Below are 22,993 nucleotides of genomic sequence, written 5' to 3'. Positions count from 1 at the left end.
GATCCCCCCCACTGGCATGGTGTGGGTTGCCAGTGCCCGGGGCACCCCCCCCCCATAGGTTGGTACGAAGGGGAAATTGTACAGCAACCTACCCGAGTGGCAGTCACGGTGCCCCATGAGTGTCAAGCATGGCGGAGAGCAGGATGGGTGATTGGTCAGGAGCAGGTATCTTTAAAAAGCATGTGTGGAGCATGCTCTGGCAACCAGCTGTCACCCAAATCGGCTCCTCCGTTGGCCCACGCAAACATTGGGAGATTTTCTGTGCGAGGGGAAAGGTGCACTATTTTTTTTTAATTATTACTACTTTTCATTTCTTTTTGGGATTTTGTGTCCCTAAGAATTTTGCAGCCAGGGCAACCGCTGCTGTGGCCCCACCCATGCTATACCACTAGGTCTTCTGTTACCATTTAAGGAGCAGGGAGGGGCGCTAAGGATGCAGAAGACGGAGCTGCAATGGGGGGCAGGAATGCACATGAGCTGTGCAGGGGCAGAAAGGACTGCAAGACCTTGAAAATGAAGCAGGTAGAAAGCAACGGAAGGCTGCAAGTGCTGAGAGGAAGCACTTTTCTCAATCAGAGACTTATGGCTGTGTGTTGGAGTCATCGGAGGTACTAGGCATAAACCTTTTCGAACCAGCCGCAGCCTGCAAATGTGGATTGTCCCCAAAAGCCGTGGGTGATGGGTGGCCAAATGCAGGCACCCCTTCGCAGGTTGCCCTAAGCCCTGCATGGTGTGGTGCTCAGAATCTGTGCTCTCCTCAAATCCTCCCAAAGAAGGGGGGGGGGAACCACACAGATAATTAACCAGAAGGGAAAGCAGGTGTCTAAGAGTGAATCTAGAGCTTCGCACCAGAATGAAGAAAGGCAAACAATACAAGGAGAAGGGAAGTGTGGTGGAGAGAAGTCGGGGAGGGAAACAAGATGGCCCCAGAGAAGTCTGTTCTGGAGCATCCTATAGCAGTGGCTGGAAGACTTAAAAGGGACAGTGACTTAAATACAGTAATTTGCTTCCTGAAGTGGGAGGGTTGCTGAAGAAAGGTGAGCCAGGTCAACACTTGGGCTGGAGGAGGGAAGCAAAAGCTGGCATTCTAAGTGACCAGAGAGGCTGAATCTAGCATAGAAATGGGTTGAGGTTAGGGAATAGAAGGGAGGGCTGGGTGCAAAAACGGAAGAGGGAGCCTAAGGTCAGGCTGCAGTGGACCCTGGTGCAAAACTGTAGTAAGGGGCCAAGAGAGCTCCAGGTGAAAATACAAGTGGAGAATCCTGAGCTGAAGAATTGCAAACAACTGTAGATTCCTTTACTTATAAGGACAGAGGTCACTGATATGGCGCTCCTCCTACCTCACACTGCGGCTAATTACCGGTAACAGCCAAGGAGGGGCATGTACTTTTGTTGGTTGAGTGCAGAGCAGAGAAGAAAAGGAATTTGCAACCCTCTGGAGTCCTTCCTCCTATGGACTACAAACCAGCACAGTAGCCTGACTGCCAGCCTCAGTTGGGCACAGTGTCACCTGTAAGTGAAATAGCAGTAGAACAGCTGTACATTGCAGGTCCAGGTGAAATGAACCAATTTGTTGGGTTGCATTGTTTCACTACAATGAAAGCAATTGCTACAACTACTTCTACTACAATTATGAAGACACAACAGTGTCTACGTATACTCACAGGTCCATTTCAGACCCTGGGGACTTCCTATTCCTATGATTGCAGCTGCCTGGAAGGATAGTGCTAAAAACCTGCATATGTCTATATAAAGCTGGGAATCCTTGCTAGCTAAAGGCATGAACAGACGCTGGGTGGCATGGGAAGAATCCAGATAAAACCCAACCAGCTGGACAATGTGGCCCAAATAATTTCTGTCTTAAAACCAAGCCTAAAGCTCAGCTGAAATGAATCTAGAAACTCAGTGCAGTCCTGGAGAGCCGGGAGCTTGCTGGGAGCCTTGCCTGTGAAGGGAGGGTTTGCAACCAGCCCAGGGTTGCTCCTGGGTCCAGGTCACGTTTCTGCAGAGAGGTGAGTTTCAACACAGCCTCTTTGAGAGTTTCCAGGACCGCTCCCTCTTGCAGTGAGGAATTCTGTTTCCCTGGGTCAGAGGTTGGAAGCGCTCTGTTTAGGTTGCATTGATAAGACCCAAGTTGGACAGCTTCCGAACAGGCGGGTTTTTTGTTTGTTTGGTTTATTTTGCCCTAGGGCGTAATTGAAAGGCAGTTCAATTTTCAGCCCTTATTTGGGCCCTTTCCTCCTTCACGTTTGGTGTTCCTTTCATCACCACGCACCCTTAGCTGGCACTTCCTCCTCCCCCTTGGAGACTTTGTGCTCTTGAAAGCAGAGCAACAAACTCTCCCAGGCAGGGAAGAACATGTCAGCTTCTGGCAAGAGTTGGCTGCTTGGAGTTGTGCTCTGTGGCCTGTCCATCGCTGGAACTGCAGCAGGGGGTAAATGCAGCTTCTTTTGCTTATTGTGGGGAAGTTTAAGAAGACCCCTTTCAGGGGACCCATAGGCAGCAATCCTTGGCATAGGTCCCCAAGAGTAAACCTCACTGAACACATAGTTCATGCTTCAATAGGGATTATACTTCATCAGCCAACTAACTCTTTTTATTAGATTTGGAGGGCAAAAACAGGCAGAACTTTACGTTAAGATGGATTAACAGTCTTGATTATTGTTGGGGAAATGGGATACTACCAAATGCATGCTATAGCTTTACACACTGCTTTGACAGAGGGAAAATGATATTGATGTGGGTGTGTTAAGAGCTGTTGAGATTAAATACTTCATAGGAAACCTGCACTATTACAAATGAGACATGTGCATTATTAGCCAGGGTAATTGTATAGTTTGCCCCTTAATCTATCCTTTATAAATGTGTGTGTAAAAAAAAAAAGTTGAATAACAAAAGAAGAAAACATTTGGGGTAGAATTCCTAATACAGACTCTGCTGTTTTGTTTGAAGTTGTTTATTTATGTATTATTGTTAAAAGAGTTAGAATTTATTTTAGAATTATGTATGTTTATTCTTAATATATCTCAATTCTGCCTCCATCCAAAACGTGAATGCCACGGTGTACCCCCCCCCCAAAAAAAAATCAGATAGCAATACTATATCAAAACAATTACAAGAAATAATCTGAAGAAGTGTGCATGCACACGAAAGCTCATACCAAGAACAAACACAGTTGGTCTCTAAGGTGCTACTGAAAAGAATTTTCTATTTTGTTTCGACAAGAAATAAAAACAGCATTGTGGAAGCTGAGAAAATAATAGGCCAAACGCTATTCAGCAAACTAAGACAATACAGTGAATTTAAGAAGCCTGGAAATATTTTGGCCTGGAATTGAAAAGCAGACTCAAGTACAATTTAACAAAGTAGGTTTCCAAGGGGTGGGGGCGGGGCGTGAGGGGCCATTTAGCCCTCAGGTGACAGTGCCTGATCTGTGTCTCTCTGAGGTCCCATTCACACTTCTGCTTGTCCCCTGCCTAGACAGCATGGGTCCAAGAAGTTTTCCCCTTGCCCTGCTTCTTTAGTGCTAAATTGGAACAAACATCAATCTGGAGAAAAACCGCATTGCCATTCACTAAAGAGCAGTTTTCTCTAGGGTGGTGGTCGTGGTGGGGGGAAGTGTGGCTAAGCCCTGAGTGGTCCTGCATTTTAATTCAGCCTCTGCTCCTTGGGCAGTTGCAAAAGTGTTCCTGGGGAAGTTGATAGTAACGATATAGAACTAACAAAACACCTTCATTGGGAAAAAAAGTTGAAGTGCCTGTTAATGATGAGTAGCAAACAAGTAATGGGGACGGCAGCAGAATCTAAAGGCAAAAGAGCCACTAATTTAATAATCTCTTATTAGGAACACTTCAAACGATACGAACTGCATAAGACTTGTTATGCTGTGATCAGATCCACCTGCTCAGGGTTGGGGTTTGTCCAAAGAGCAGCCAGCCAGCCTAGCCTACATCGCAAGGCTGTTGCAGATATAAAAAGGGAGAGGGTAAAAAAACATACACAACCCTGGCCTCCTGGGAAGAAAAGCAAGATGCAAACACAACATCAATGTAATTAGCTCCCACAGGAGGCAGCGGAAAGTCACCAACTTGGATGGCTTTAAAAGAGGAATAACACAGAGGCGGGGCTTTTTCACAGGCAGCCCCCCCCCGGTGTTGTGGAATGCTCTCCCAATCTGTAGTAGCATTCCGTCCGCCCATCAAGACACCCCTCTTTAGGTGCAACCATTCCCCCGATCTCCTGAATTCCCATTCATTCTTAACCGTTATGTTTTGCTGTTTCATGTGCTTGTTTATTAAGGATGTTTGTTTTAATGTTCTGATGAAATTGTTTCATTGCGTTTTGTGTGTGGCCATATTCTTAACATTTGTTTTCTAATTGCAACCACCTTATAAGCCTTTATGGCAGGGGTCAGCAAACTTTTTTCAGCAGGGGGCCAGTCCACTGTTCCTCAGACCTTGTGGGGGGGCCAGACCACATTTTGGGGGAAAAAATGAACGAATTCCTATGCCCCACAAATAACCCAGAGATGCATTTTAAATAAGAGGATACATTCTACTCATGTGAAAACACTCTGATTCCCGGACCTTCTGCGGGCTGCATGTGTTCATGTTCATCTTTTGTAGGCCAAAGAAATGACCGTCCCGAAGTGGTTACCAAGTATGGGCCCTTGCAGGGCAAGCTGGCCAGTGTGAAGGGCATCAACCAGCCTGTGAATGTCTTCCTTGGGGTCCCTTTTGCCAAACCGCCAGTCGGAGCCCTGAGATTCTCCCCACCGCAACCAGCAGAACCGTGGAGCCATGTGAGGGAGTCAACGTCTAACCCTCCCATGTAAGAATAAGCCAAATGTGGCTTGGGCTAGATTAATATGAAGGTCCTTTTTTGAGAGATGCATCTCCTGTCTTGCTTTTAGTTGATAGCAAAATGGTTTACAGACCCAACTCAGATCCTCTGCAGTAACCAAGAAGAGTGCCATTTGGTACAGAAAGAACAGCTATGTTAATCTGTGCCCACTGGTAAAAACAATTCTGTCAGGTCAGAATGGGCAAAACCTGAAACATTGTCTGGGTAACTCTAGCTTGCTATAAGATAGGAAAGCTATTTGGGAGCACAGTTCTTTAGGAAGAAACAGGGTTGTAGCTCTTCTAATAAACAAATGGGGAGGTGCTCCCTGGCCCCTAAATCCATCATGAGTCTATCGGAGGCAACAACAGCCTCCTCATGGCTCCATTCCAAGGGCTGGGGCAGTATCTGTCTTCTAAGACAAAGGGACTTTGCACCTGTTTAATCCAGCATTCAGAGGACACCCAATTCCCCCAAGGAACCGCCAGCCTCTGGAGCTGAGGGACAAGGAGGTTTCCCTCTGTGTTGTTCACCTGCCCTTCTTTCAGGTGGTGGGGGCGATTGTGGGACCAGCGCAAATTGGGCAGTCCATACAGATTGCTTCTAGGCATCAGCAGTGCTGCTTAGGGGGTGTTTCCCCCACCCCCATGGAACTGAGAGCAGGGGCTGGGCTGCTGAGCAAACATGTCCATCTTTAAGGCAGCAGGGGACAGAGGAGCTTCTGTGCAAAAGAACTGCAGTTCCAGCTTTTCCAGTCTGACCACATTGAGTGCCCCAGGGCCTCTTTTCTGCTTAAAACAGGCACTGGGGAATGAGGAGCAGAGCGCTGAAGGCTCTTGTGGAGCGATGAGTCAGTGGGAAACGCACACAGGAGCAGTGGCTACTGGAGACAAGCAGATCCATGAAGTTCTGTCCTCTGTGCAAATGTATTCTGGTCTACAACAATTTGGTTTCTCCCGAATAATCCTGTGAACTGTAGCTTGAATTCTCAGTTGGAGCCCCTGCCAGGCACACATTGGCTACATCTCTCCGGGTTCCTGAGAAGGCAGGTGGTGGTGAAAGCTGTTTAAATCTTCCCCACCCCCCAACCATGAGCGTGACAGATAAGAGCTCTGCTCTCCTTAGCCTGACCGTCCTTTCACATCCTTTTCTTTCTTCTCATCTGTTTCAAAGGTGCCTGCAAGACTTGGGATGGCTTCCTGAGTTCGGCAAGATGCTGAATACGACATTTCCCGACATGCCAGTGGCCGAAGATTGTCTTTACCTGAATGTTTATACCCCAGACACCAAGGCCAAATTGCCTGTAAGCAAACGAAGCCTTCCTTGAAAGTATCGCCTCATGCTGCCTGCAAACGTGCAACCAGAAGCAGCGCAGGATCGAAGGCAGTTGCTCTTGAGGCCAGCAGGGCAGAGGACAGAAACAACAACCCACAATGTCATGGGGCTGTTGCTCCCCCCCTTTAATTGCCCATGCTCCACACGCACATGTACATGTGCTTCTTGAACCTTTCTTTCCACAGCTGGCAGACATGGAGTGAAGAAAACAATCAGCAGCAACTCTTTACCTTCAGCCTGTAGTTCACTCTTCTCTGAGACATTTCCCCTTCCTTTTCCTCACCTTTTGACTGGCATCTCTTCACAGTCTAAGCCCTTCAGCTGCCCATCCACTCACTGGATCTCCTCAGCCACTCTGGATGCTCTGCAGCTGGGCTTCTGGGTTCACCCCAACCCCTCCTAGTGTCCGATTCCCCATCCAATCTGAAACCATACTGGAAACCTGCTTAGTAGCTTTGCAAATGTGGTAGCGGTTTTATTGCTGCAATGGCATGGATTCTGCCTTTCAGCTGCTCCACTGGCAACAGGTGCAGGGCGCCCAACTTCTCTTGAAAGCTCTTTTAGTGCTGGCCCTGTTGCTCCATTAACACCAAGCTCATCTGTGCCAGGAATGTTGCTGTTATAACGAGTTCCTTTTATTTTGTGTATTTTCCCAGGTCATGGTCTGGATCCATGGAGGGGCTCTGATATTAGGTGGAGCTTCTATATATGATGGATCAGCCTTGGCTGCTTATGAAAAGGTGGTAGTCATTGTGATTCAGTACAGGCTGGGTCTCCCAGGATTCTTCAGGTGAGATAGTTTCTAACACTTGGAAAAAGCCGCTGTAACTTAAACGTACACAGGGCGCATGCAATCTCTTTGGTGAAGATTGGATATGCCTTTGCTTCTCTTGCTAGGAGTAATAAATAAAAAGCTTTGTAAGGAGAGGAAGGGAGGTGTGTAAGGGAGGAAGGGCTGAATGAAAGGAAAAACGGGGGGACAGAGGAGACACATGAATGGATGAAATGAGAAGGATCCTGGAGGGAATTCTCACTTTGCACTAACTACCTGGCTGCTGTTGCCCATTCCAGAGTGGTGGTGCTGAGGCAGAAGATTGCTCGCTTCTCAGGTCAAACCTTCAGCTTATCTCCTTGCAGAGCAGAGATGGATCATTTTGGGGGGTGGGGGTGCATGTAAACCATCTAGTAGTTTCTCCATCGCTTGACTATTGCCTTTCTTTTAGCACCGGTACCAGTGATGCCCGTGGAAACTGGGGATTGCTGGATCAAGTAGCCTCTCTGCAGTGGGTTCAGGAGAACATTGCACATTTTGGAGGAGATCCCAATTCTGTGACCATATTTGGAGAGTCTGCAGGAGGATTTAGTGTTGGTGTTCAGGTAGGGACCCACTAACTATGGAGATCACAAAGGCTCTGAGAATTCTGCCAGAGATCTCAAAACTGGGGCTGGGAGGTTGGCAGAAGAAAGATCTGGATTTAGTTGTAAATCATTTTTATGCTGTAGGGATTTCTGGTTTAACAAGGCCAACAACAAAGTGCTTCCTCCATATTAAAGGACACTACTGGCAAAACTAAGATAGTTTGGGGGAGAGAAGGGTATTTGTGTGTGGAAGGAGGGTAAGTACCGTTCAGCTCTAGTACTCAGACACAACAGCTGCCTTTGCAATAAATGTCACGTCTTCCACAAAATAGTCTGAAGCAAAGCAGGTTGGCTGCAAAACTCTGGACCTGGTCAGCTCAGGAGCTTCACTGGGCATTTGAGATCTGCCAAAGCTGCCTTGGAGACAGTGCTGGTGGGGGGAGTCCACATCCACCTTTGGGAGAACAGACTCTATTTAGGGCTTGCAAGGCTTTATTTTCCACTTCTTGTCAGCCAATGGTGCACAGTCAGCTTTCCACTGAGATAATGCAACGATTGTTCACACCTGAACTTAATGTGCATTTGAAGCTGTTTGCATTCCCATTTAAGTACAGCCGTACCTTGGTTTTCGAACAGCTTAGTTCTCAAACGTTTTGGCTCCTGAACACTGCAAACCCAGGAGTGACTGTTCTGGTTTTTGTACATTTTGGAAGTCGAATGGACTTCTGGAACAGATTCTGTTCGACTTCCAAAGTATAACTGTAATGCCCTACACAAGACCTCCCCCTCAGACAGCTGCTCTCCTGCTGATAACCTGCGAATTTAGATTGCCCTGATCCAGGGATAATCTGGTAAGTTTTGAAAAATGTGACTCCAAACCACTCCACTTGAGATGGTGAATGCATTGTCTTGGATTTTGCTCCCGATTTTTTTAAAAAAATATGTATTTATGTATTTAATTATTACTTTTGAACTGCACAGAAAACTTTAGTTTGGAGACAGTATGTAAATATTGAAAATAAATACAGCAAATGCCATATTAAAAGACACCTTTGATCTTGAATGCCTTGTTTTGTGTCTCTTGCCGGCCCCCCTTTTTCCTCTGCTGCAGCTCCTGTCCCCCTTGTCCAAGGGCTTGTTCCACAGGGCCATCTCTGAGAGCGGAGTCACTCAGATTCCAGGCCTCATCGTTAGCCACCCAGAAGTCCTTGCTCAAGTGAGTCTGTTGTTGTTGTTGTGCAGGGAGACAATACCCTTAAGAGCAATAGTCTGGTTTCCCAAACTGCTTTGGACTGTTCCAGGGAATGAAAGTTTGAGGATTGCAGCTTAAGCACCTCTCAGATATTAATCAAAACAGACTGATATAAGGGGTGAATCAAAGCCTTCAAAGAGATGGAAGAAGGATAGCCTCTGAGCATGAGCAGAGCTCTGTAGCCAAGGTGGCCCCATCTAGTCCAGCATCCTGTTTTCACAGTGGCCAGTCAGATGCCTAAGGAAAGCCTGCAATAATTTGCTGGGAGGGAACATGGAACTGTGGTTTACAGTGGTACCTCAGGTTACAAACTTAATTCATTCTGGAGGTCGGTTCTTAACCTGAGGCGCACTTTCACTAATGGCGCCTCCCACTGCTGCCACCCAGACGGCGCGTGACTTCCGCTCACATCCCAGGGCAAAGTTCACTACCAGGAGCAACTACTTCTGGGTTAGTGGAGCTCGTTACCCGAAGTGTTCGTATGTAACCAGAGGTACATAACCAGAGGTTCCACTATATAACTTTAATGGTGACACTAGAGGGCACTGCACCTGCAATAAGGAAACTGCATGTTATACATTATAGAACGATACATCTAATGCTGTTCTAATAACGCTTAAAAGATCGATGTAGATCCAGCCTGTGTGTGTTTGTGTGTGCACTTCAGCAGCTGGCTGCCAAGCATGTTTCTTTCTGTGTCTGGAATACTTACATCCTGCTTTATCACCCCAAGAGGCTCTCAAACTAACTTGCCAAGGGTTTGGTGAATACAATCACATTCAAAAAGATGTGTGCATGTAATTGGAAAGAACCTGGTCTCTTTCGCGTCCAGGGAAGTGGAGGAGATTCTCCTCATCACTCAGCACAATATCTAACATTAGGGCTAAAATTAATAACACAAAAATTGCAATCTTGGGAAACGTCCAACTCATGGTCCTATCAATAAGAACAGGAATCAGATATGGGGCATTATGCGGGCAACCTTCCCCCAGCTATGTAACTCCCCCCATGAAATCTGGCAGCCCTCCTTCACACATGCACTTTATCTGCTTTCAGGAAACATGTTAACACCTTAAAAAAAAAATCATGCAAGGTTCTGGCCAAAAAGGTTTACACTTTTTTTTAACTGCTGCTTACAGTAAGTTTTAGTGTTGTTTTGAATTGGTGGTCTGGGGGCCTCCTTGGGATGAAAGCAGGGGAGAAATGAAATGCATTTTAAAAAATGCTGTTGTGCAGTTTCATTATTGAGCCACCCTGGGTTCAATAGAGGAAGGGTGGGTTATAAACAGGAAATTATAGATAAGAAATGATAAGAATACTGTAAGTGGGGGTGGTTGGACAGTGTTCTCGAAGCGACTGGCATGAGTTTGGCCAAACTGCGGGAGGCAGTGGAGGATAGGGGTGCTTGGCGTGCTCTGGTCCAAGGGGTCACAAAGAGTCGGACACGACTGAACGACTGAACAACAACAAAGTGGGGGTGGGGATTTAAAAGCAAAGATGTCATCGTGCCATGATTTGTTTCAACAGCACGTTCCCCGGTTTTGGTGTGTGTGTGTGACTGGCCCTGTGACCTATCATGGATGCTTGAAAGATGTTGAAATTCCTTGTCCATGAAGACAGGGGTCCTTGTTTCAGGATGATAACCACCCTGAAACGAGTGACAGCCTCAGTCTTTGCTTCAAACAAGCCCATAGAAATGTCAGGCTGTTGTGATTGTTCACCGTCAATGCAGTGCCAGTTGCTGTGTGGTGTAGTGGTTAAGAGCGGTGGACTCGTAATCTGGTGAACCGGGTTCGATTCCCTGCTCCTCCACATGCAGCTGCTGGGTGACCTTGGGCTAGTCACACTTCTCTGAAGTCTCTCAGCCCTGCTCACCTCAGAGAGTGTTTGTGTGGGGGAGGAAGGGAAAGGAGATTGTTAGCCGCTTTGAGACTCCTTAGGGCAGTGATAAAGCGGGATATCAAATCCACCACCACCACCTCCTCCTCCTCTTCCTCCTCCTCCTCCTCCTCCTCCTCCTCCTCCTCTTCTAATCTATATTATTATTTTATTCCCTCCTCCTCCCTCAAAAGCTCTCACATAAAATTGCAAACGCCTCTGGCTGTGAGGCCAGCAGTTCCGCGCTGGTGCATTGCTTGAGGAGCAAAACTGAAGAAGAACTCGGAACCCTGAATACCAACTTGACCCTGGTGAGTCTGAAAACGTCAACGACATCCACATAATGTGATGCTCTTCTGCTCTGTTTTTGCTCTCCAGTGTTAGAATCATAGAATCATAGAGTTGGAAGAGACCACAAGGGCCATCCAGCCCAACCCCCTGCCAAGCAGGAAACACCATCAAAGCATTCCTGACAGATGGCTGTCAAGCCTCCGCTTAAAGACCTCCAAAGAAGGAGACTCCACCACACTCCTTGGCAGCAAATTCCACTGTCGGACAGCTCTTACAGTCAGGAAGTTCTTCCTAATGTTTAGGTGGAATCTTCTTTCTTGTAGTTTGAATCCATTGCCCCGTGTCCGCTTCTCTGGAGCAGCAGAAAACAATTTGGGTCGGGAGGTATGTGGGCCACAAACTGTTTGAATCTTCCTAGATGAAAAAGATTAAACATGAGGGAGTTTGCATTGTTATCCAAGGGGGCAACATGCACACATGCCAAAATGTTTGTTCGGACTAAGCCCATGCCTCTCCAGGGTCTTTCTGTTTGGCAATTGGTCATTTTGCGTCGTACAAACACACATGTATTTTTCTCATTCCAAATCCTTCTTGGTCGGGTTTCAAGTATATTAACACTTTGGGGAAAGGCTACAGCTTAGTGGGAGAGAATCTGGCTTGCATGTGGAAGGTTCCAGATTTAATCCCAGCATCTCCAGGTCGGAGTGGGAAAGGCCCATGCCCAAAACCTTGGAGCGTGGCTGCCAGTCAGTGGAGATAATACTGAGCTAGATTTGGTCTGGCTTGCAACAAGGCAGCTTCCTAGTCCCTACTTTTGGAATTGTCCAGTTTTGCTTCATTCTTGTTATACATAACTTTTGCAGTTGTTTCTAGGGATCCAACACACATTAAAGAGAACTTTTCTTTAAAAACAAACAGGGATTTGGGATTATCCCCACAGTAGTTGATGGAGAGTTCATTCGAAAGACACCCGAAGAACTACTGGCCTCAAAGGAACTCAACGCTGTCCCATATCTATTAGGTGTGAATAATCACGAATACGGATGGGTTGTCCCTGCTGTAAGTTGCTCGCAATTTATTTTTGTACCCTTATGTGTGGCTGCAATAGAGTCTGGTGCTTTTGAATAATATTTTGAAAGCAAAATATGTTTGCTGCAATTCCCTGCCCCCTTCTTCCCTTCTTCCTCATCCTCTTTTTGGATTAACCATGTCCTCTGTGGCTTTACAAACTCAAGTAAAAGGAGTAAAATGCATATCAGAAGTGGAGGCAGGGTCCCATATTCCTTGGATGATGTTGAATGAGAAGTCTCTATTTAATTCCACAGGCACTGAACATCTCCGGCATAACCGAAGGCATTGATAAGGAGACCATTATTGCCGTGTTTCATCAGATAACCGCCTCCATGGTAAGAGAGAAGCCAACAAGCCCTACTTGCTGAGCTTTCTACAAGCTCCAGTGTGTATGGGAAAGGGGAGATAACATAAAGTGGGGCAGAAGAAACACCTGCAAAACAGGGCCAGCCCCTTCCAAAGGCCTTTCCCTTCCAGCCCTTTGTGGTTTCATCCACAACATCAGGTGCCAGTTACAGAAACAAGAACAAAAACTCTGGGTGTGGTGGCGGGGAGGGGGAAGCCTCCACACCTTTGCAGAGTGTGAGACCCATCCACAAGCAGCACCATTGCTTTCTTTTGCAAACAGGCGTCTCTGCTGCTGCTTTGCATGTCTTAAAGCAGGGATGTCCAACAGGTCTACTGGTAGATCCCCTTGAAGTTTTGGTAGAGGTCTTTGGCCCCTCCCCTGCTTTTATGGAAACCAGGGAGGTGGGATTAAGTCTTCATCACTCGTTCCCCACCCCTTCCCTCCCTGTCAGGGGTGCATCATCTACACCCCTCCACAAATCCATCCATTCACACATACATACACCATTGACACTTGTAGCTTGTATCTGAAGAAGTGTGCATGCACACGAAAGCTCATACCAAGAACAAACTTAGTTGGTCTTTAAGGTGCTACTGGGATGAATTTATTTTTATTTTTATTTTGTTTCGACTACGGCAGACCAACATGGCTACCTACCTGTAACCATTGATACAGACATTTAAAGCTGCCTTTCTTTTGCCTCTCCCCCTTTCTCCTCCCACATCCCTGAAATCGTTCCCATTCACATGAGTGGGATGCTTTCACTAACCCTGTTGTGTAAAGGGGCAATTGAGGAGAGGGTTGTTTTCTTCCCAGCTCCTCCACAGCCCATCCCAATTCCTCTCTCCCTGCATGATAAATTAGCCTTGGGTGGGGGGAACCCCTATTTCTCCCTAAGCCTAATTGCCATGTTTGGGGGCAGGAAGCAGATGTGTGGGTGCCAGATCCCAAAGCTTTGAGGGCTGTGAGTGGACCACAAGCCAGAGGTTTGCTCTCCTTGTTGTGTGTTGTCGCTGTTGATTCCTGGAAGAGCCCAGCTGCTGCACCCATTTCCCTGGTGGCATTTGCTGGGCAATGAATGTTGCAAGAGGGGAAGTGGTTCCCATGGCCCTCTCTAATGTGCTTGCTCCCTCCTTTCCTTGCAGAAGTTACCACCTGAGTATCTGCAGATGGCACTGGATGAATACTTGGGAAACACCAAGGACCGTGTCAAGTTACGAGATCGCTTTCTGGACATGATGGGAGATATGGTCTTTGTTGCTCCTGCTGTTCAGATAGCTAGATATCATAGAGGTGAATTCACTTTTGAAATAACGGAATGACCCCTGCAAAGCGTTATTTATTTCTTTATCTATTTTATTTATTAGATTTATAGTCCAACCTTCATCATAAGATGAAGGTCTGGGTCAAAATTAAGGGAGAGAAAAATAACAGTGATCTCATTGTGGGAGTTTACTATAGACCCCCAAGCCAAACTTAGGACACAGATGATGCCTTCCTGAAACTGATGGCCAAGCATTCAAAAGGAAGTGAGATAGTAGTAATGGGGGATTTCAACTACCCTGATATTTGTTGGATGTCAAACTCAGCCAAGAGCATAAGGTCGAACAGATTCCTCACTGGCCTTGCAGACAATTTCATTGTCCAGAAAGTGGGAGAAGCAACAAGAGGATCAGCCATTTTAGATCTGGTCCTAACCAATAGTGATGACCTGGTTAGTGGGGTAGAAGTGGCAGGATCATTAGGTGGGAGTGACCATGCTCTACTGGAGTTTATTATACAGCGGAAAGGAGCAACCAAGCATACTAAGACTCAAATTCTAGACTTTAAGAAAGCCGACTTCAGAAAACTTAGGGAAATGCTGGGTGAAATCCCATGGACAGAAATACTAAAAGGGAAGGGAGTTCATGATGGTTGGAAGCTTGTTAAAAGGGAGATATTAAAAGCACAACTTCAGGCAATACCAGTGAGACGGAAACATGGAAGGTGCCTAAAGAAGCCAGGGTGGCTATCTAAAGAACTTTTAATTGAGTTAAGATTTAAAAGGGATATGTACAAAAAATGGAAAAAGGGGGAAACCACCAGAGAGGAATTCAAACAAATAGCCAGTACGTGTAGAGACAAAGTCAGAAAAGCTAAAGCACAGAATGAACTCAGGCTTGCTAGAGAGGTTAAAAGCAACAAAAAGGGCTTTTATGGGTACGTCCGTAGCAAAAGGAAGAACAAGGAAACAGTGGGGTCACTTAGAGGAGAAGATGGTGAAATGTGAACAAGGGACAGAGAAAGGGCAGAACTCCTCAATGCCTTCTTTGCCTCAGTCTTCTCCAAGAAAGAAAACAATGCCCAACCTGAAGAATATGGAGCAGATGATTCAGCAGGGGAAACACAGCCCAGAATAAGTAAGGAGGTAGTACAGGAATACTTGGCTAATTTAGATGTATTCAAGTCTCCAGGGCCAGATGAACTACATCCAAGAGTATTAAAAGAACTGGCAGAGGTGATTTCAGAACCACTGGCAGTAATCTTTGAGAATTCCTGGAGAACAGGCGAAGTGCCAGCAGACTGGAGGAGGGCAAATGTTGTCCCTATTTTCAAAAAGGGGAAAAGAGAGGACCCAAACAATTACCGCCCAGTCAGCCTGACATCAATACCAGGAAAGATTCTAGAGCAGATCATTAAGCAAACAGTCTGTGAGCACCTAGAAAGGAACGCTGTGATAACTAAAAGTCAGCATGGGTTTCTGAAAAATAAGTCATGTCAGACTAACCTGATCTCATTTTTTGACAGAATTACAAGCCTGGTAGATTAAGGGAATGCTGTGGATATAGCCTATCTTGATTTCAGCAAGGCCTTTGACAAGGTGCCCCATGATATTCTTGTAAAGAAGCTGGTAAAATATGGGCTAGACAATGCTACCATTCAGTGGATTTGTAACTGGCTGACTGACCGAACCCAAAGGGTGCTCATCAATGGCTCCTCTTCATCCTGGAGAGATGTGACTAGTGGGGTGCCACAGGGTTCTGTCTTGGGCCCAGTCTTATTCAACATCTTCATCAATGACTTGGATGATGGGCTTGAGGGCATCCTGATCAAGTTTGCAGATGACAACAAATTAGGAGGGGTGGCTAATACCCCAGAGGACAGGATCACACGTCAAAATGACCTTAACAGATTAGAGAACTGGGCCAGAGCAAACAAGATGAATTTTAACAGGGAGAAATGCAAAGTACTACACTTGGGCAAAAAAAATGAAAGGCACAAATGCAGGATGGGTGACACCTGGCTTGAGAGCAGTACATGTGAAAAGGATCTAGGAGTCTTGGTAGACCACAAACTTGACATGAGTCAACAGTGTGATGCAGCAGCTAAAAAAAGCCAATGCAATTCTGGGCTGCATCAATAGGAGTATAGCATCTAGATCAAGGGAGGTAATAGTACCACTATATTCTGCTCTGGTCAGACCTCACCTGGAATACTGTGTCCAGTTCTGGGCACCACAGTTCAAGAAGGATACTGACAAGCTGGAACATGTCCAGAAGAGGGCAACCAAAATGGTCAAAGGCCTGGAAATGATGCCTTATGAGGAACGGCTTAGGGAGCTGGGTATGTTTAGCCTGGAGAACAGAAGGTTAAGGGGTGATATGATAGCCATGTTCAAATATATAAAAGGATGTCATATAGAGGAGGGTGAAATGTTGTTTTCTGCTGCTCCAGAGAAGCGGACACGGGGCAATGGATTCATACTACAAGTAAGAAGATTCCACCTAAACATTAGGAAGAACTTCCTGACAGTGAGAGCTGTTCGGCAGTGGAATTTGCTACCAAGGAATGTGGTGGAGTCTCCTTCTTTGGAGGTCTTTAAGCAGAGGCTTGACAGCCATCTGTCAGGAATGCTTTGATGGTGTTTCCTGCTTGGTAGGGGGTTGGACTGGATGGCCCTTGTGGTCTCTTCCAACTCTATGATTCTATGATTCTATGTCATTAGAAGCTCTTGCACTGGGGAAATTTCTAGAGGCTCCATGATTGTCAAGAGGTGCTGGGTTCTAGTCTTGGAACCCAACCTGGATGAGAAAAAATACTTGGTGGAAGGGGGAGGGAAGATGCTGGTGGTCCAGGGGGTGGGTTTAGCCTGCCTCACCCTGTTGCTCCCCCCACAACCTGTCCTCTGATCCTATGCCAGGTGGAGTATGCATATTATTTATGATAGATCAATTTCTAAGCCCACTTTTCCATCCAGTGGAACCACAGCAAAGTACGAAGTGAAATACAAAATAACATTCAAAACCGTTAGATCCACACAGATAAAATGTCTTCCATGAAACCAGTGCTTTCCCCCCTAAAAATATGTTTAGGGGTATTCTCATTTTGCTCCTGCCAACCTAGCAGTTCGAAAGCACATCAAAGTGCAAGTAGATAAATAGGTACCGCTCCGGCGGGAAGGTAAACGGCATTTCCGTGCGCTGCTCTGGTTCACCAGGAGCAGCTTAGTCATGCTGGCCACATGGCCTGGAAGCTGTACGCCGGCTCCCTTGGCCAATTAAGTAAGATGAGCACCGCAACCACTGGACCTAATGGTCAGGGGTCTCTGTACCTACCTTTTTACTCTCATTTTGACTGAAGAAAATCACCATTTTATAGTTCAGATTGGGAAAAATAAATACAGTAAATGGGGTAAAGTACAAAGATTCACAAAATGTTTAGGGGTGTGCGTCCCTCTGTGTCCGCCCAGAAAAAACACTGCATGAAACTAATGCCACCATATTTACAGTTGATATTATAAGTTAACTTAGGAGACCAAAACCCTGTCTGATCCCCCCCCCCAAAATTATTTACTGCATTTATATTCTACTATTTTTTTCTGCAAGGAGCTCAAGGTAGTATCCTCATTTAATCCCCATACAACAACCCTTTTGCTGTAGTTTAGGCTGAGAAGCAGTGACTAGCCAAGGTTACGCAGTTAGGTGTATGGCCAGTGGGGATTTGAACCTGGGTCTCGCAGGTTCTAGGTCCAACATTCCAACCTCTGTGCCACACTAGCTTTGCTTGCTGATTGAAGGGCATCAGAGAATGGGCTGTGTGGGCTTCCTTTGGCCAAGATATCCAAAGCCCAGGAGCGGTCACTGAAAAGCCCCTTTCTTGAAATTTCTGCCAAATACACTTCTTCAGATATTTGTGGCACAGACAGAAGCTCTCTCTCTCCTCCTGTGTCCCGGATCTCAACACTCAAGCAGACTTGTACGAGAGCAATCTTTCGGATATCCTGGTCCAAAGTCATGTACTGTCATAATGAACATTTTGACTTGTGCCCAGAGGTGACTTCTAGACAGTGTGTCTTGCTCCCAAAAGCTGGCAGTGACTAGCTGCCCAAGCATTCTGGGCCAGTTGCTATAGGAGTCCAAATTATAGCTGCCACTAAGACATGTGTCCCTGTGATGAGCTACGTGGTGAACACATGATATCAACAAATGCATTCTGCATGCTAATGACTGTGATCGTATGTGCTCTGTGGATCACAACCACCGTAATGTATGGTGTCCCAGTAATCTAACCACTGCAAACGCTGATCTCTCCCCCCCCCCTTTTTGTTTCAGATTCTGGAGCTCCCGTCTACTTTTATGAATTCCAGTGCCGGCGCAGTGCAGCAAAACACACAAAGCCAGATTTTGTAAAGGCAGATCATGGTGATGAAATTGTCTTTGTGTTTGGGATACCATTCTTAGGCAGTGAGTCAGCCGGTTTGATGGGTAAGAATCTTATCGATGTTTTCTTTTGCTTTGTTTTTATAAGGCAGGGAAGGGTGCAGTTGCACAGGAGAAAGTCAATAAGGTCAGACAGAAGGATTCCTTAAGGCTGGGCAAGACTGGCTTCTTTTGTAATTGAGATTATTGCCTCAATAGCTGGATCTTATCCTGAGGCATGGGGGGGGGGGCTGCGATCGCCCTGGGTGCATTTTTCTCACCCTGCCCTCCCTGAGCCAGGCTGCCACCGCTTTGTGAGACTGGGATCTGGGAGGGCAGCGTGAGAAGGGATCAACAACCAGGCACCCTTCGTTCCCAGCCGCACTTTTGCTGGTGAGGCTGGGATTGAAGGGAGCATGGCTGTTGCGCCTCTCTCATGCTGCCCTCCCCAGATTCGAGCCTTGCAGAGCCGTTCGGGAAGTGTGGTGTGAGGACACAACAGGCATGCTGCTAGAGACTGGTGTTGCTCCGCCAGTGACAAGGGCTGGGTGAGCAAAGTGGGCTCCATTTGTTCTCTGCGTCTTGTGTGTGAGCACATGCAAACTGGGCACCATGGAGAGACATGGCCTTTCCCGCTTCTAGCTCAGGATAAGTGAGCAGAAAGGGGCAGAGTGTTGCAGCTCTGGAATGCAGTGCTGTCAAGTATCCCGTTTTCCCCGGGATTCTCCCTTATTTCAAGCAGTTTCCCGCTGCTCTCCCTTATTTTTTATTTCCCTTAAATTTCCCATTTTTAATGGAAGCAGCTCCTCCCCTGCTGGCCAGGGACTGGGTGGGAAGACCTCGCCTACTTGGAGAGAAAAGCCTCAGCCCTCAAAGCAAATGGGAGCCGTTTCCCGTGCTTACAGGGGGGTGTATTCCTCCCCCTGCATCAGCCCCTATCCGTTGCTGCCGAGCCCCTCAGCCGGCCAATAGCGTTAGCTGGCGGGCGGAGAATGGCTGCCTTTGAGCAGCTGCTGCTTCCTGTCCTATTTTGATGGGATCAGACAAGAAGACGATGGGGCTCCATTGCCGGAGCACATGGCTGCTCTCCTCTTTGCTGGCTGCCCTCCTCTTCGCTCCGCTACGAGCCCGCTTGGAGTTTACATTGCTGCTCCACCCACTTTTGCTTCTGGCTCCGCCCACCACTGACATGTGACTGTCCCCGGGATAGGTGAGACTGCTGATGCCTTATTTTCAAATCCGAAACTTGACAGCTATGCTGGAATTTGCCTTTTGGGGATTTGCCTCTCTCTGGAAGTCTGATGTGGGTTTTGCCCAAGGAATTTGATTTCAATATTTGTCAGACTGCCCATCCCCCCAAACGAAAAATAATAATTTGGGAACTGTAGTTTAAGGGAATTGCAACTCTGTGGCATGCAAACTACAGTTCCCAGTGTTTGATAGTTGATATCTTTACTAAGCCACTCTGGGAATTTATCTGAAGGGTACTAGGAGTTTACATCTGATAGGACACAAAAACCATAAACAGATGAGGAAGCAACACAAATTTCAAGCAAATGATAACAATGAAATACCTCTTTAAAGCTCTACTGATAGTCAAGTCCATAAATTCTTCATGAATTACTACATGTTACATGACTAATATGTTCTCTCTCCCCCCCCCCCCCGTACTCTTTTGGTGAAGCGACAGAGGCCGAGAAAGAGCTCAGCAGAAAAATGATGAAATACTGGAGCAACTTTGCCCGGAATGGGTGAGATTCTTGGCTATTTCAAAACACTATGCCTCAGTGGCTGCAATATTTGCATTGTTATTAATAATTGCTGCTATTTGATATCTATCATAAAGCATCTGTAGGTGTTTTACAAATACAAGGACACCAACAACCAAGTTTAACAATAAACCGCAATGACAGCAAAATTGTAATATAGAAGCAGCAATAATCCTTGTGGCCCATGGGCCTTAGGTTGCTGACCCCTGCTTTAGGGCCTTGAGCCACATAAGGTTTTCCAGGTTAAAACTAGGACTTGGAATTGGTCCCGGAAACAGATAGGCAGTTAGTGCGGCTATGCCAGAACCAATGATGGGCTCAGATCACTTCATTTCCATCATCAGTCCTGCTGCCACATCCTACACCAGATGCAGTTTCGAGCTATCTTGAAAGGCAGCCTCACGTATAGTGCATTGTTGTAATAGTAAACAGAGATTGCTACCCACCCACTAACAGCGTCTCCTTGTTTTCGATTGAGCCTTATCCAGTCCGTCACCATGACCAGGCACCAGTTCAGCACATAAACCATCTCAGCAGCAGAAAGAGAGATGCATGCCGTCAGCATATGGATGGCGATACACTCATGAGATGCTGTATGGCCCCACTCAGTGGCTTTATGTATACATGACAAAAAGTACAAAACCAATATGCTGAATACGAACTGAATTCTTGGCTCTGTCTTTTTCAGGAATCCAAATGGCAAAGGTTTGGTGGAATGGCCTCGGTATGATCTGAATGAAGAATATCTGGAATTAAACCTGGAGCAAAGGAAAGCAGGGAAGCTGAAGAAGAACAAGGTGGACTTCTGGTTAAAGACACTGCCTGAAAAAATGAAGAAAATGGCTGAAGGAAAGGAAAAACACGGGGAGCTGTAACCAGTGGCCAAATTGCCCCAGCTTGTTTTTGTTTGTTTTGAGAACAAACACTTTCCAACAAGAATTATTTCAGTCTGAAAAATGCATTTGTTCAACGCATGTTCTAACGCCGAAAATCTTAGCTATTATGAGATATTATTTATACAGCAGAAATGCCAGGTGATTCACATCAACAATTAGGAAATACTGCCAGTGATTTGAAGAGTAACGAGTTATGGCCCCAGTGCAGTTTAAGAATCCTGGGCATGGCTGCAATGCCTTGTTGATTAGTCAGATTAGGTCATTAATCTTAAAATTCTTCTCACGCAAATACTTGGCAAACAACCACAGGCAGTTGGCATTACTTTAGGAGAGGCATTTCACCTTTTCTAAGATTGGGCCCACTTTCACAAGTTGACTTCCTCACTGTTGGGTTTTAGATGAAAAATATAAGTGGGGCAGGATGTCACAGAAGGGAGATGCTCATGCCAAGCCCATATGAGGGTGGGACAGGTGTCCTTTACGATTTACTCCTCCTTGGTTGGACCTGCTGCCACTTCTTCCCTTTTCAAACACCTAGGGAAGAAATCCAAAGCTTGGCAGATTGGATAGGAATCTAAATGGGGTGGGGGCTCTTTGCAAACTCTGACCTGTGGACAGGCAGCTCAAGTTCAATCTGTAATCTGCAGTTCTTAACCTTGGAGCCTGTACAAAGGTTTAGGAAAGGTGAGGCATTTCTTAGTCTGCAGAGCTCTTGGTAAAGAGTTCCAGTGCATGTATTTTATTCAAAAGGCAGCAGCATATAAAGCAAGCAGAGAGCACTGTTACACAGTGTACACACACACACACACACACACACACACACACACACAAAACCACAAACCAGTGTTTTTCCTAGCTAAGTTTTTCCCAGCCCTACCTGAAGATACCACGGGGGATGGGAAGCAAAGAACCTTCCACATTTTCCTGGATGGAAGAAAAGGATCCATGGGTTGCATGGGATTTGTAAGGGGGAGAGATAGAGAGGGGTGTGGGTGACTTAGAGCTCTCCTTGGTGTTCCTTGGCAAAACGAGCCACATTTCATGTGGAGGAGAGTTGCTGCCTTCATTGTTCTTGCAAATTAACTGGGCTCCAACACTGCAAAGTAACTTCTAAATTCAGTTTATATTGCTACAAAAGTTGGGTGTGTCTCCCTCTCTCTCTGCCGAGTGGTGGCAAGAGCCCATGGGGTTCCAGGCACTTGCCCATGGTCTGTGGTCCTTTGGAGAATTGAGACAAGGTGGAGACTGTTGTTGCTTTAAGAAATATGGTTTATTCACCTATTTACACCTTCAGTCTGCATGGAGGGAGTCCAGATTTTACAGCATGGTCATTTCAAGAGGGGCTTGTACCTCATAGCAGTGAAGCCCTGGAGTCCAAGGCATCTCTCCCAGCCAGCCAGCCTGCCCAAGATGGACCCCACTCTTCCTCCTCCTTCCCAACAACCCTTGCTCAAGAAAGACCCTCTTTTCCCGGTCACCTCATATTCAGTTACCCTTGCAACCTTCCCAACCCCCAGTCTCTGATCACACCTCAGGGCAATGGGGGAGGACAGTTCTCTTGCATTGCCCATTGCCCTCAATGGAGTTGTTTCTTAATGGCCCTAGCCTGGCCTGGTCGTTTTGCATAGGCTAGCCCAGGAATTCCTCTGCAGCTTGTATTTCTCCCACATGATCAAAATCCTACCTTTTGTTAATTTCGGGGGTTTAGAGGCCCATCAAATCTCTGACAATATTAATTTGTTCCAGTGAGCATATGGCTAGTGCTCAAAGAGCCAAAACCATAGCAAAAGAAACAAACAAAAACCCCTGACAAATAGTGAAAATTGTAAATACTCGCTTTGAAAGAGTAAAACCACAATACAAAATAAACTGTAAATTGTTACATAAATAAGTGAAACAATTACAATAGCCATACTATGATCACTAAATAGAAGAAGCATAAAATTATTTGTACAGACTGCTTAAAGTGAATAAAAAATTACAGATGAAGAATGACTTTTCTAACACCCTGCTGTCATATGAACGAAATCGTAAATAAAGTTGGCGTTCTTATTACAAAATACACTGAAATAAATAAACATTGGCACCTGCTATCAAACATACCGGGATGTCAGAATCCAGCGTATGTAAATATGCACTACAAGTGAAAGAGTTTGTCGATTTACAGTCTGGTTTTAAATTTCAAATAGAACCCTTCAGCAATTGCAACACAAAGAACAGCGTGTATGCATGGATATGCCCCTATAAAAAGATATACATAGGCAAGAGCACCA

General features: G+C 46.1%; 1 protein-coding gene and 1 long non-coding RNA gene across 2 annotated transcripts; both read left to right on the top strand.

Moving 5' to 3' along the window:
* The first annotated feature begins 2,281 nt into the window (after positions 1-2,281).
* On the top strand, positions 2,282-20,781 carry LOC117051157 (fatty acyl-CoA hydrolase precursor, medium chain-like). The gene is made up of 13 exons (XM_033157283.1): positions 2,282-2,434; positions 4,626-4,830; positions 6,016-6,145; positions 6,834-6,967; positions 7,401-7,554; positions 8,648-8,752; positions 10,861-10,977; positions 11,876-12,016; positions 12,283-12,363; positions 13,523-13,670; positions 17,969-18,121; positions 19,740-19,806; positions 20,513-20,781. Exons 1-13 carry the CDS (start codon positions 2,359-2,361, stop codon positions 20,697-20,699), a joined length of 1,698 nt encoding a protein of 565 aa, XP_033013174.1. The 5' UTR covers positions 2,282-2,358; the 3' UTR covers positions 20,700-20,781.
* A 465-nt stretch (positions 20,782-21,246) lies between these two features.
* On the top strand, positions 21,247-21,511 carry LOC117051159. Its single transcript, XR_004427154.1, has 2 exons — positions 21,247-21,393; positions 21,471-21,511. It is a non-coding gene; the product is annotated as an uncharacterized LOC117051159 (long non-coding RNA).
* Positions 21,512-22,993: the final 1,482 nt, after the last annotated feature.

Source organism: Lacerta agilis, chromosome 8, assembly GCF_009819535.1.
Source record: "Lacerta agilis isolate rLacAgi1 chromosome 8, rLacAgi1.pri, whole genome shotgun sequence".
NCBI classification, from domain to species: domain Eukaryota; kingdom Metazoa; phylum Chordata; class Lepidosauria; order Squamata; family Lacertidae; genus Lacerta; species Lacerta agilis.
The sequence above is the reverse complement of the archived record's forward strand: the minus strand, read 5'-3'. Positions and strand labels throughout refer to the sequence as shown.

What these genes read in the sequence shown, in the direction of transcription:
- LOC117051157 (XM_033157283.1), top strand. Translation starts at nt 2,359, where the DNA reads ATGTCAGCTTCTGGCAAGAGTTGGCTGCTTGGAGTTGTGCTCTGTGGC. An exon ending in ACCCAGAAGTCCTTGCTCAA is followed by an intron (nt 8,753 to 10,860) that starts GTGAGTCTGTTG and finishes CTCCCTCAAAAG; the next exon opens with CTCTCACATAAAATTGCAAA. An exon ending in TGAATACCAACTTGACCCTG is followed by an intron (nt 10,978 to 11,875) that starts GTGAGTCTGAAA and finishes AAAAACAAACAG; the next exon opens with GGATTTGGGATTATCCCCAC.